At 35.2% G+C, this 13824-nt stretch overlaps 1 protein-coding gene across 2 annotated transcripts; it reads left to right on the top strand.

The window, feature by feature from the left end:
- The first annotated feature begins 45 nt into the window (after nt 1–45).
- On the top strand, nt 46–13762 carry LOC116308367 (uncharacterized). 2 transcript variants are annotated; one of them, XM_031718773.2, is made up of 28 exons: nt 46–104; nt 969–1013; nt 1463–1552; nt 1889–1936; nt 2070–2165; nt 3939–4034; nt 4125–4172; nt 4559–4660; nt 5087–5254; nt 5838–5940; nt 6020–6083; nt 6243–6420; nt 7262–7356; nt 7438–7510; nt 8061–8159; nt 8661–8723; nt 8873–8920; nt 9125–9202; nt 9509–9580; nt 9861–10064; nt 10374–10457; nt 10578–10604; nt 10847–10898; nt 11104–11207; nt 11686–11761; nt 12101–12165; nt 12279–12435; nt 12614–13762. In XM_031718773.2, the coding sequence occupies exons 1-28, from the start codon at nt 69–71 to the stop codon at nt 12619–12621; spliced, it is 2379 nt and encodes a 792-aa protein (XP_031574633.1). In that variant the 5' UTR covers nt 46–68; the 3' UTR covers nt 12622–13762. The 2 variants fall into 2 exon arrangements, with proteins under 2 accessions (XP_031574633.1, XP_031574632.1); XM_031718772.2 differs by having other exon boundaries at nt 11686–11773.
- The last annotated feature ends 62 nt before the right edge of the window (nt 13763–13824 follow it).

Here is a 13824-nt window from a genome sequence, read left to right as displayed (position 1 = left end):
GCCTACGCATGTCTAGTAAAGCAAACACTGCTGACAAATATTTGAGCAAGCGATCATACGAAGTAAACATGGACGCGGGGCTGGGTATTCCATCTATGAACCAGGTAACGCCATTAGATCGCCTTAAAAAATACCCCAAAACACCAAATATGTCATCTTATAGCAAGCCTAGCTATTGTATTAGGCGTTATCGTTTCTATCTGTGCTGTTTTTGACCTGGATCGCTGCCCATTTGAGGTCAGAAGTTGGTGTTTTTGCGGAAGCTGCGTTGTACAGTGTTTTGAGTTGTTTTGCAATATCGATAGTTTTTTCGCTCTGCGAGGCATTTGATTCAAAATTATCGACACAATGGACTTGATTGCTTCGTTTATTGACTCATGCAGCTTCATGTGGATGATTTTTTATGCGAATTTATAGGAGACCTGAATTTTTTTACGTTTTCACAAAAGTGGCGTACAATCACAAGCCTCGAGGAATAAGAAACAAAATGTATTTTGCTGCGGAAATCTTTTGATGCAGATTAAAATAGGCCTTTATCGATATGACGGCCGGAAACCTTATGAATACGAAGATCACGTCCATAGAATAAATCTTCCAATCAAAAATATTTGAATTTAGAATCATTTGTAGTAAAGCGCGGGTTTAATAGGGAAGCTTGTATAATATGTCGACTTGCAAAACGACATTAAGCAGGTTGAATTACTAACTATTATTACTAGCATTCAGCAAATCAAAAGAACGTTATCTCATTAAGTCTCAAACTGAAACATCCCTAATCACTCTACTCTTTACTATGGTGTTTTTGTTTTGATAATTTGACAGCAGTTTGATAGTTGATTGTTTCGCACTGTCATTGTATCGTGTATTGTAAATTAATTGTACTGGTTTTGTTATATAAAGGCTGTTCAAAAAGTACGAGGTATATTTTGTATTTCTAATTTTGTTGTCATCTTTTGTTGCCAATTAAGCTCTCCGCTGGACATACTGCAGTGTATGAAGCATACTTTAGACAAGTAAGCCACTACTTTACATCATGGTGTCAATTTTCCCCCATCTAAGTAAATAGAAAGGACATATCTAAAACCTAATTTGATTACTAAAAGCACTGCAAGCCATTCAAGCAGGAAGCACTTACAAATCAATAGTAAAAGGCTGACATTCAAATGTTAAAAGTAAAAAGGAATGAAAAGAAAGAATGGTTAAAAGTGATTTTAATCATTTCATATTTCTACTTTCTCCATGACAGATTTTTTAAAACTTATTATCAAATTTGTTATCTCCATAGAAAAAAATAATACATTTTCCTTATATTTTTAATCTTCTTGCACAATTCTTAACCTTCATTTGTTTATATCTTTTTATGTATATGATAATGAGATGAAAATTCATATCTTTAGTCCCATTTTTTAATACAGAATGCCTTTTTAAAAAAAAACTAATTCAGTTGTGACTTAACTTATAGGCTGATGTAAAATTAAACTGCAAAATTGCTGCAAGTGATGCTGCATTATTCCTGAAAAGATCAAATCTAAAAGAAGGAGTTCTACACAAGGTACTTGTTTAGTCTTGTCAAAATTGTTCCGACTTGTAGCACAAGGTATAAATATCTTAGTGTGCAGTTAAATCAAAACCTTGTTAGCAGGGCTTAAAAAAACGGCCGATCAGTGGCCGATCATGATCAAGCTTAGTTATACCCCATTTCTGGCTAAATGTTACTGGTCAAAATGAAATGAACGAACTCTACTCATATTATGCTGAGTCAAGCCAAACAAGAAACATACCAACTTTTGGTTCCTCATCTATGGAGAATGTCAATATTTTCAAAACACATGCATGTAAAAATTATGCATATTAATAAAGTTTGTGAATTTCTTAAACAAACTTGCAGATATGGGAACTGAGTGATCCAAATGGCACTGGATTTCTGGATAAACATGTAAGATATGAAAAACATTTTTAATGAAACATTTTTCCATCTTAAACAGTTACATTTCAATATCGTTTTAGACCATTTACATGTGTTAAAGCAAAATAATTGATTCTTAACTACTTTTTTATTTTTAATCCAGAGATTCTTTCTGGCATTACGTCTCATTTCCTTAGCCCAAAATGGTAAAGAAGTCTCCATTGCGAATCTTTCATTGTTGGTGCCTGCGCCCAATCTGGTAAGTTTCCCATTAGTAATAATTTGTATATCTTTATCTGCAACTTATCATTTTCCAGAAAGTCTAATTTAGGAATTTTGGAAATAAAGGGCAGATGTGGGGTTGATGCAGTAACCAATTTAAAAAACACCCAGATTAACAGCTAATAAAAAGCTTGATTCCTGATATCTTTTAGAGACACTACAATATTTTTTCTTTCAAAAATAAAGACAAAAAATAATCCAAATGATATTGCATGTTCCAATGCTTTAAATAAGAAAGCAATTCTGTTAGCAGTTATAATAACTTAAAATTAATGTGAGTGAAGCAGTAGAACGTGAAATTTTTAAAAACATATGTATATTTTTGAAATGTTTTGATGACTTATGGATATCTTTTGAAGACTCAGTCATTAAATGAATTTTGTCAATAACAGCTTTAGTTCTTGCAACAATATTTATTAGTTTAGAGTAATATTTCCAGTGACCACTAGACCAAACTATCATCAAAACACAAGGTTTTGAGATCAATAAAGATGAACAATAACTTTTCTCTTTTACTATAACAATATTTCAATTTATCTTATAAAATTCATACGAAATTCATGAAATTTTTGAGTTTGATTGATTTTGTCTAGAGAAAATGCTAATTATCATCGTCCAAATGCTTTACGCTGAGAGCAGTTTTGATGAAGAATAATGAAAAATAATTGTCTTTACTTCATTATGTTTTACTGGGAAGACTATTGGGCATTAGACTAAGTATTAATCAATAAAGAATGATCAATATTTTATTAACTTTACAATAATGTATTATTATTATAATAACTTCAAATGTCTAGAATTTGCATAAGAAGCTGAGACATTATCCAGCTTTGAAATTTCTATTAGCTCACTTAAATATAATAAATCAATAATAATAATAATAATAAATATGTTCTTATATAGCGTATTATAGACTCTCAATGCACTTTACAAATACCACGACGAAATGTCAAGTGAAAAAAATAGATTAAAGTTACAAATTGAACAAAAATGTTTTTAGTTTTCTCTTGAATATTTCCAAAGACTGCGATGTTTTTATATCTTGTGGTAAAAGGTTCCATAGTCTGGACGCTGCTACGGCAAAGCTACGTGCACCATATGACTTAGTACGATATGGAGGTTGTTTTAAAATTACTATTATATACAATTATAAATTGTATATTAAGTAAGAACAATAATATTTTATTGAAAATTATTCGTTTAAATTCCCTCTAAAATAGAGCGAGAACAAAAGATTCCTGTCGTTACAAATATTCGGGAAAGTTGGGGTTGGGAAATAGCAGGGTTGATCTCTAGACAAACACCTTGATAAAATGTATAATAATAAGCTGTACCCAGTTAATGCACTAGACCAACTGCTGAGTGTTTATTTTCTTTAGCTTTTAACTTCCTTCTTCATATATACTAAGTGAAATAAAAGATCTCAACTGTCTTTCTTCTCCATTTCTTATTACTCAATATTTTCATTCGTTATCCAAGGTTTTCAAACCTTTCCAATTATTTCCCACAGACTAGATTTTTTTAAAGAAAAATCCAGGAAATTCTGAACAGAAGGTCAACACAGACTTGGAAAATAGGGTTGTAGATAAGATACTAAGAGTAGGGCAAATACAATTTAAGGTTCTGTATTCACAAGAAAATACATAAAAATACTTGCGTCAGATTCAATCCTCCAATAAATGCATCCCTTCTCTGTAACCAGTTGGTTTCTCAAATTTTTATCAAAATGAATTTTAACTATACTTCCTAGGGAGATATTCCACACTCTACTGTCCCACCTCCTTTGGATTCCACTGCCTGGTCTGTAAAACCAGCAGAGAAAACAAAATATGATACTATATTTGAGGTAGGAATGCTTCTAAATATTTTATGGTAGTTTTTAGTGATTATTTTTCGACTCACACTCATATTGGTCTTGTTTTTTTTTTCTTATTAGAATTTAAAGCCAGTTAATGGGTTTTTACCTGGGGATAAAGTCAGACCAGTAAGTTACTAAAACAGAACTTTTTAGCTTAAGTATAATGTTTTTTCCATTTCAGACCACTTGTTGTACTCTTGAGAATAGGATTCTTTGTTCGAGTCCTGTTCATGTGTCTTCTCATGCGCAACCATTAAACAAAGAAATGGTACTCTAGGGAATTCACCTTTTGAGTGCTAGCATCACGTGGTATAAATCCTGTTGGATTGTGTTACAGTCAGTTCTTTGAATGGTATTGCGACAGTTTAAGAACTGGGCCAAGGCAGCCAGAACCAGTTCTAAGAACTGACGGGTACCATTTGAGATTTACTGGCCAGTTGGAATGACTTAATGGAAAGCACCCTCAATATTTGACCAATTTCCTAAATAATGCTATTGTTAAATGTTCATAGGTTCTAATGAATTCCAAGCTTCCACTGGATGTTTTGGGTCGTGTCTGGGAGCTTTCTGATATTGATAGAGATGGCATGTTAGATGCTGATGAGTTTGCTGTGGTAGGTATATATGGGCCGCATGGGTGCATGGCATGCACTGCTACAGTGAGACTGCCTCTTTATGCTGCGTAGTTTGTGCTTGAGGTTGCAGGTTTAATTCTCAACTGAGCCATAAGGTTTTTTCCAGGTTCTCCAGTCCCCCCCCCCCCCCCCCCACTCCCCCTCTGTAAAAATCAATATGTCAGTTGAGTGTTGCGGGTTGTAAATAGTGAATGTAGCATCTTGGGGTGTGATCAGGTGCCATGAAATTTTAAGTTTTCAGCTACGCATTGCATTTTATAATATGCACTAATTTAAAGTGAAACATCATGTTTGATAAATTTTTTGCATTTTAACTGAAATATTTACAATCATTATTTATTGTTGTGTTTTATAAGTGTATACTAGGCAGACTGTTGCTTATTGAAACATTTTATTTGTTTCCAGGCAATGCACCTGGTTTACAGAGCATTAGAAGGTGAAATAATACCATTAACTCTTCCTGGACGAATAGTACCACCATCAAAGAGAAAACTTAAAAACCCCTCCTCTACACCTCAGTCACCGTCACTGAAAAATATTTCTCTACCAACAATTTCTCCCGTCCCAGCAATGGTAAGTCAATACAAAGAAAAACATCAGAGTTAGCTTTATCATTACTATTATTACTATTAATACCTTACCAACACCTTACCAACACCTTACCAACACCTTACCAACACCTTACCAACACCTTACCAACACCTTAGCAACACTTAGCAACACCTTAGTACCAACACCTTACCAACACCTTACCAACACCTTACCAACACCTTACCAACACCTTACCAACACCTTAGTACCAACACCTTACCAACACCTTACCAACACCTTACCAACACCTTACCAACACCTTACCAACACCTTACCAACACCTTACCAACACCTTACCAACACCTTACCAAAACCTTACCAAAACCTTGCAGTTTGATCAAATAGCCATCATCATATCAACATCAACATCATCACATCATGATATGATGATGATGATGATTATGGTCATCAGCCTCATTACAACATCAACATCAAGATCATCATTTTATAGCATAATAACTTTTATTGTGATAATTATAATCATTATAATCATCAGCATCATCCTTGTTCCTAATATTATTGTCATATAAAAGTAACAGCATTAATATTTACTGTTATGTTTTAGGCAAGTAAAGATTCACAGACATGGGTTGTTTCAAGTGCTGACAAGATCAAATTTGACGCGATCTTCAAGACAGTTGACAAAGATGCTGATGGTCTTGTATCCGGTATGTTGATTCTTATAGTCAAATTTTATTGAATAATTACCAAGAATTGATAATCAATACTGTCTCTATTCTTTATCAGGTGAGGAAGTTAAAGATGTTTTCATGCATTCTGGTCTTCCACAGCCTATTCTTGCTCATGTTTGGTAAGCGTTTCTCATTCGTTCAGTTTCATTCACTCCCTTCTGTGAGAGCTTTTAGTTAGCCATGCCCTGATTTTGATCAACCCAAAAGTTGTTTCAGAGTATTGTTAAAATTTCTTATTTGAAATAACTTTTTGGTCTTTTATTGTTGTTGTTTATCAGGGGTCTTTGTGACTTCAAGAACAGTGGCATGCTCAATGCCGAGCAGTTCATCTTGGCTATGCATTTTCTTCAACAAAAAGTCAAAGGAGTTGAAGTACCAAAAGCTCTGACACCAGAAATGATTCCACCATCAATGAGAGGAAGCCTAACACCGATTACAACATCAACAGAAGATAAGGTAAAGATATGACTGCCATTTTCATAAACATGCAGCTGTGAGCTGTACACTGAAATTTGTTTTTTCACTCTCGGCAGTCAAAAATATGAAAAGTACAGACTGATTAGTTTTGATTGAGGGCAGCAAAAAAAAAATTTCAGAATGCTACTCGCAGCTAGCGAGTACTTGCATGTTTATGAAGAGTGGCAGTAGGATGCTAAGTTGGCATCTCACTGCCACTTTAGTAAACACGCAAGTACTCGCCTAACTGCCAGGTTCTATGCCACTATCATTGGCCAATGATGAACATTATGATGTTACTGAATGCTATTGTGCCTCTGTTGCATGGTGGTGTTGTCCTTGGGGTTTGAATGAATGAATGAATGAATGGCTATATGAATAATGGAAATTTAAGAGATGTTGCATCTCCACAAAATAATAATTGTTCTGTTGCTGCTGCTGTTGTTATTGTTGTTAAAGTTTTAATAATGAATGAATAAATAATTAGGATTTGAAGTTTATTTTTTTGGAGGGAGGAAAATTAGGAGAAAAACTCTCAAAAAAAAATAAAATAAATAATAATAAATGGGATTTAGCAGTGGCATTTCCACAGAGTACTGTAGCTCTTCATCCACTGTAATTCGAATTGGAAAAAACGCTGGTGAAAATCAATAAACAACTCTTTCAGATGAGATGTGACAGTGCTGATTCCAGTAATTGAACCCAGGGCACATTAGCAAGAGCTTTCAGCACTTCCCACATATTAATTGTTGATATTGCTGTTGTAAATGAGGATTGTAATATTATTATTGCTGTTTTTGCTGTAGTTGTGGTATTTACTAAAACTCTTTCTATTTTCCAGGATGGTTTGTCTCTAAAAATGACTTCATCATTAGGAGATTTTACAGCTGTTAAGGAACTGGACAAAATTACTAAAGACATTGAAGAACTTGGAAGGTAAGTGGATATACCACAAGACGACAAATGTTTTCCAGTCATGAACGTAATAGTTTGACTTTGTCATTTTTTTTATTGCAGAGAAAAAATGACATTACAACGTGAAATAAACGAAACAGAAGACATGATTCGACAGAGAAATACAGAGATACAGGTAATACTGTGCTACTATTAACACAGCAATGTTACCATTCTTACTGTAAACTGTTGTGCTCCACACCCTCTTTATTTACTCTGAAACAAGCTCTGGGCTGATCCAAGTCAGGGCACAGCTAACTCACAGATGGAACCCTGAAACAACCTCTGGGCTGATCTAAGTCAGGGCACGACTAACTCACAGATTTAATCCTGAAGCAACCTCTGGGCTGATCTAAGTCAGGGCATGGCTAACTCACAGACCAAACCCTGAAACAACCTCTGGGCTGATCAAGGTCAGGGCATGGCTAACTCACAGAACTGAAATTTAGTGTGTTGGGTCTTCTGAGGGATGAAAACTGGAGAAACCAGAGAAAAAAACCCTTAAAGCTAGAGAGAGAGACAAACTCTACTCACTTGTGATGCTGAGTCCAGGAATTGAATCTGATCAGTACTTGCAAGCAAAAGTAACCCAGGTGTCCATTCTCATGCCATTTGAGACTTTATATAATTATATTTTTTCCACTGAAAATGAAAATGTCCAATATCTTTTTGTACTCTTTTTGCAGAACCTACAGTCAGATTTAGAAAAGAGAAAACTTAGCGTACAAGAATTAGAACAACAGCGACAAGAAGCACAAAGTCAATTAGATGAGCTAGATAAAGAAGTAAGTGCATGAACAAGCTTCTTAGTAAAATATAAAACTCTGTTGAATAATGTGTATGAAAACAGCAAATGATTGGTGTTGAGCAGATTTTGTAGGACTGAAATGGTTTGGTACATACATTCACTGTCACTGCAAATGATAGATGGAACATGTATCCTTTGAACCTGTTACAGCACTTGAGGTTACTATTTATCCAAATTAGTCCTTGGATACAGTACTTTCACAGTCAAATCTTTTACGCACTGTGTTCTAATGACGAGAGTCCATTAGCAGAGAACATTGAAACTTAGTTTTCTTAGCAGTGCTAAGAGGGGGCGAGTGAAAGAAATGGGGCCTGACGTTTTGCTTGTTCTTTCACTCCCTCCACCAATTATTCTCCCCTCTCCTCCCCCCTGTGTGCAAGACTATAGTATGTGCCAAATAGTTGGGCAATATTCAGATTTTGGGACAAATTTTTTAAACATTTTTCAAAATTTTAAAACTGATACTGTATGATTTTAGAAAGCTAAATATGATGAGTTACTAGCAGATATAAAACAGAAATGTCAGGAACAAACTAAAGTCGTAAGTATTGAATTATTACCTCGTAAATCTTGAATGGTAGAGCCTATTGATCTTCACTGAATACCGTAACCATACCCTAAGATGTCCTTAGATTTTTTTTACCTGAAAGTCATAATATGATTGTAAGAATTTTTTTTGTTTTTGTACAGATATCTGATTTACAGACACAGATTCAAAATAATCAAAAGTCAACGCTGGTGAGTATATTCTATAACTTTTTTTATTTCTATTTTTCAATTTTTTTTCATCAGTGAGGTGTTTCAATGTATCTCAAGGGTCTTTTTTTCCATTTGTTTGTTTCCTTGTTCATTCTTTTTTCATTCTTCATTCTGTTTTTCATTCTTTTTTCCCCTTCTCTCTTCCTTTTTAACATGTTATGCTGTGTTTTCCAAATGTCTTAGGTGCAAGAGGAGGAACTAAGTGAAGCAAAGTTTGAACTGAACAAGATTCGTGAAGAGGAGGCTAAGCTAGAACAAGAAGTAAGCACACCTTTATAAAAATAATAATAATGTCTTTGTTTTAGAGAGGGTGACACATGCCAGTAGCCAACTAAGCACTGATAAATTTGGCCTTATATGTTTAACATCTCTAAGTAAGAAGGGACCGCCATTTTACATGGTCTTCAGGTGCACAAGATTTGAAGAAAATTTTCCCAATTCAGAGTAAAGAACACACATAATTAATATAGACAAAAACAGAGCAAGGTCTCTTGTCAGTTTAACATAACACACTGACTCTGGAAGAGTAGTTTTATGCTAATGATTCCAACTTGTTTTGTGTTTAAGATTCAGTCAAGTAAGGATTATTTAGAAACAGTACAAAAACAGTGCAAGTCAGTACAAAGTGAAATAATGAAGGTATGGACAGATACAAACAACTCAAATTTACCCTACGATTATGATAGATGTGGCTGTAAGCCATGTGGGATGGACTTGGAAATCGTATAAGAACATACGTAATAGGTAAATTATGAGCCTTATATGAAACGACTGAAGACACAACTTCAAGTCGCGTAAAATGAGCCAGCTCAACTAGAAACCGTGGTTATAGTTTAGTGACAGTTGTGGCATCATTTCTCAAGAGTACATATATATTTTTCATAACACGATTATTCATTTGTTTTCTGTTTACTCTCAGACTCGGTCCAAGATTAGCACTCTCAAAGAGACAAACACCAGTCTACAATCGCAGATTGCACATTATAACTCCCTCATGAATAACACGTCAAGTAGCACACCCACGACAACCAACTCGCTTTTGAATGACTTCTCGCCATTATCTGATGGATTTGACATGACCCCTACCCCCTCGGAAACAGATGCAATGAGTGTCAGGGCCACTGTAAGTACACAATCTAATACTAAACAGCATCCTTTGATCATGTTATTAGAGTTATGACCCCACCCTATCCCTCTCAAGAACAGGCGTCATAAGTGTCAGGGCAATTGTATGTTATGTACACAAGATCACTAAACAGCCTCCCTTGATCGTGTCATTAGAATGACCCCCACCCTTCCCCCCTCAGGAAGAGATGCCATAAGTGTCAGGGCTGCTGCAAGTACACAAGGCCAATAAATCCCACCCTACTCACCTATGAACAGAAGTCATGACTATGTATTGTGTTTAACACTAGCTCTTTTGCACCATCAGGCTGGTAGTAGTCCTGTCAGCAGTCTCAGTGGCTTTAGTGTAGGTTCTGGTCGAGTAGACGAAACTGTAGATGACGATTTCAAGGTTAGCCCTCAGCGATTTTTTATACTTGTGGTTTTACACAGGAATTCCAGTATTTCCATCCAAAGTTTCTTGTTAGCGTTTTAAGAAAACTTTTGATAGTAAAACTTTTCCTTTTCTTAGGAAAAAGAAGCAAGCGATGACTTTAAGGTATGATTTCAGTTTGTTCTCTTTAATGAACGTTTTTGATAATTGGATCATTACAAAGAGAATACGTATGCACAGTTTTTAAGCGGAAGAATCTACATAGCACTCAGTTGATGTAATGTATTCAGTTTCAAGATGTAATATTCTATCTATTGCATTCATTGTATTTTTATGAATACATTACAGCAGCTGCTTGCTTCGTTGGCTCCAGTTTTTAAGTATTATTTTTTTGATTATATCACCAGGATGGCGATCCTTTCAAGGGGAAAGAGAACTTTTTCAGCTCGACTGATAATGGTGAGCCATGCAGGGCAATAAAACTGCTTATTGTTGTATGTCCAGGTTTTAGTGAAGGAAGGATAGGGAGAGGCACAATAGGAGACGGACAGACGGACGGACGGACGGACAGACAGACACAAGGACGGATGGCAAATGGATAGACAGATCTATATTGATGTTAAATTTATTTGTGTTTGATAACAGTGTTCTTTCTCCTTCACAGATTCCAGTGATCCTTTCCATTCTGACGACCCCTTCAAGTCCGATCCGTTCCATTACAAGAGTGTCTCTTTCGCTGATCCCTTCACTTCAACAGATCCTTTTGCGGTAACATTTTGATTGTGATTGATTTTGCTTTCTTATGCCATAAAGCACTGATCTAAAATCCTCTTTTGCCAAATTTTCACTAAAAGTAGGCCACATCCAGTAATGGGTCAGTCACATGATCATGATTAACACCATATGGGATGGTCTTGATGTAAAACTCATCTTTTTCGGCACTTCTTATTTTTTATTATCTACTGCGCATGGAGTCCCTCCATGAGAAGGCAAAACTACGATGACTATCCAAGTAACCTTCAAATTTTATCTCTACAATGGAAAGCCTTTGGAATGAGCAGGGCTCAGCTAACTCCAAATCAAATTGGAATTTAGCAGTTAGGTTTAATGTTAAGGGAGGAAAAGTGCACCTTTTGATGTCTGTAAAACAAGTGCTAAATCATGCATAAGAAATCACAAGTTAATATAATTTCAAGGACCGAACTGCAGGGGATTTTCATTCACATACTTTATTTTTGCCTACCAGGGAGAAGAAGACTTGTTCAAAAATGACCCCTTCAAAAGTGAAATACCGACCTCAAATGGCGGGACCACAGGACAAGGTGTGTCAAATGGTAAATAAATGAATATATAATGATAACTAAATAATGGTATTTAACAGTGGATTCCACAGAGTGGTTAATCTTCCACGGGATTCCATTTGAAATTCAGAAGTTGATGTTTATGGAGGGAGGAAAACTAGAGAAACTGTGGAAAAACCCTCGCTAACTGAACACTATTAAGCAACCACCCTCACGTTAATTCTCAAGTGGCTGCAAAAGAAAGAGTTGTCAATTAGTGGAGGTTCTAACTTATTTGCATCTTTGACGTGTGATCTCATATTTATATTGTTGTATTAGTGTATCGGAATATTTACTCTCTTTTATCCAATTTGCCTTTAGGACTATCATCATCCAAGTCTGACCCATTTGGAGATCCCTTTCAGAGTGCTTTTCCACCTTCTAAGGTAAAAGATAACATTTTATAGTGAATATATGTATATCAGTGAATAAAATCCTTTCACCTTGAATGACACAGCTTTACTTAGAGAGCTTGCTACTCTCTCTGATTTTATTGCAGGGCTCCAGCGATAATTTCTTTGCTTCAGACCCTTTCAAGCCTGTAACATCAAATGATGATTCCAACAAAACTCCAACCAATCAGAAGAAGAGTTCTAGTAATCAAGGTAAAGATCCCTTTGGTGGTGACCCCTTTGGCTCCAATGATCCATTTGCTGGTAAGTGCTGACCAATAGGTAGATAGACCACAGGTAGCCCAAGCTTAGTATTAGTGTAGGAAAACCCTTTTGGTGGGGATAACAGGTAGCCCAAGCTTAGTAAACATTCAAAGCTCTTATGTTTTTTTATGGCTCAACCCCTGAGAAAGTAACGATTTCTCCCTTCTTTCTCTTTCAGCTTCTTGAATCTTCGTTTATCAACAGAAATTAAATTGATCACAAGAATTATTTGGCATAAATGATAATGCAACCAGATAGACTGGTTTATCAAGTTTGACCTGTTGATTCATCAAATCGACTCAGCGCGCTAAGAAACCACGATAATGATGCATAGAGACAAGCAAACAGTAAATACCGTTGTCATGTATTAACCCTGGCAACCAAACAAGGCAGGCAAATATAGTTGAGTTTTGAATTAAATTCATATATAATTTTATGTATAATTTAGTACTGGGAAAGCTTAAGCTTTAATTACTATACTCAAAATATGATAAAATAAGCATAAATATTTTACTTAAATCTAATATTAACTATTCTAAATTTTCATCTTGCTTAAAAATGAAAAAGGTGGAGAGTCCAAAAAAAACATGTCATTTTTGTTTTAAATTGTGTTTTCAGTTTGAAGAAACACAAACACTGCATATTTGAATGTGCAGCACTTAATTGCCGTGTAGCTTAGCATAACAAGTTCATAGGCCTTCTCTGGGGTGACGAACGTAATGCATTCTGGTCATGTTCATCATCATGACATGATGTATGTATGTCATTTGTACTGAGCCAAGAAAATAAGACTTTATTTGCCTATCTCAGAAAATGCCTGTCTCATTGTTCACATTAGTTCACGTTCACGCAGCTCACATTCACGAACGTGTTTTCAAATCACAATTACAATGGTAGTTTTTATATTTTCTATTTTTTTAATGTTCTTTTTTTTTTTTTTTTTTTTTTTTGAACATGGAATTGCATTCCTCTGATATGTCTTTTTACTATGGACTCTGTGTAAACCTTTATGGCTTGTCAAATCAATAGATTTTTTCATACTATGAAGTTGAAAGTGTTAATTGAAAACAATTTTTCGACTTCAGTTTTTTGCACAGCAGCAGTTGCGTAGTAACTAGTTGCATAGCAATCTGGCATTGCCTAGTAGCAGGTGCATACCAACACTTGCATGATATTTATCTTAACTCGTACTTCAATATGTAACTCTTTGTCCTACCTCTGTTTACTCTGGAGTATTTTGTCATTCTAATTAAAAGTAAAAATACCATGTAATGGGCTTATTTTCAAGCTTGAATTAACTGATGAAAAATAAACATGTATTAAAGAACTGCTCTCTCGTTTTGTTAAGCACTTCTTTTTATCCACATACTCAAATTTTGTCTACAGTCC

This window comes from Actinia tenebrosa, unplaced genomic scaffold (assembly GCF_029948245.1).
Source record: "Actinia tenebrosa isolate PJP-AT-01 unplaced genomic scaffold, QUT_ActTen_1.0 PGA_scaffold15__27_contigs__length_11533743, whole genome shotgun sequence".
Taxonomy (NCBI): domain Eukaryota; kingdom Metazoa; phylum Cnidaria; class Anthozoa; order Actiniaria; family Actiniidae; genus Actinia; species Actinia tenebrosa.
The sequence above is the reverse complement of the archived record's forward strand: the minus strand, read 5'-3'. Positions and strand labels throughout refer to the sequence as shown.

Bases quoted from the DNA above. Each gene is read 5' to 3' on its own strand.
- LOC116308367 (XM_031718772.2), top strand. From the start codon at position 69: ATGGACGCGGGGCTGGGTATTCCATCTATGAACCAG. The intron at 5,941-6,019 runs GTATGTTGATTC...ATTCTTTATCAG, and splicing joins TGCTGATGGTCTTGTATCCG to GTGAGGAAGTTAAAGATGTT. The intron at 11,208-11,685 runs GTAACATTTTGA...TTTGCCTACCAG, and splicing joins CTTCAACAGATCCTTTTGCG to GGAGAAGAAGACTTGTTCAA.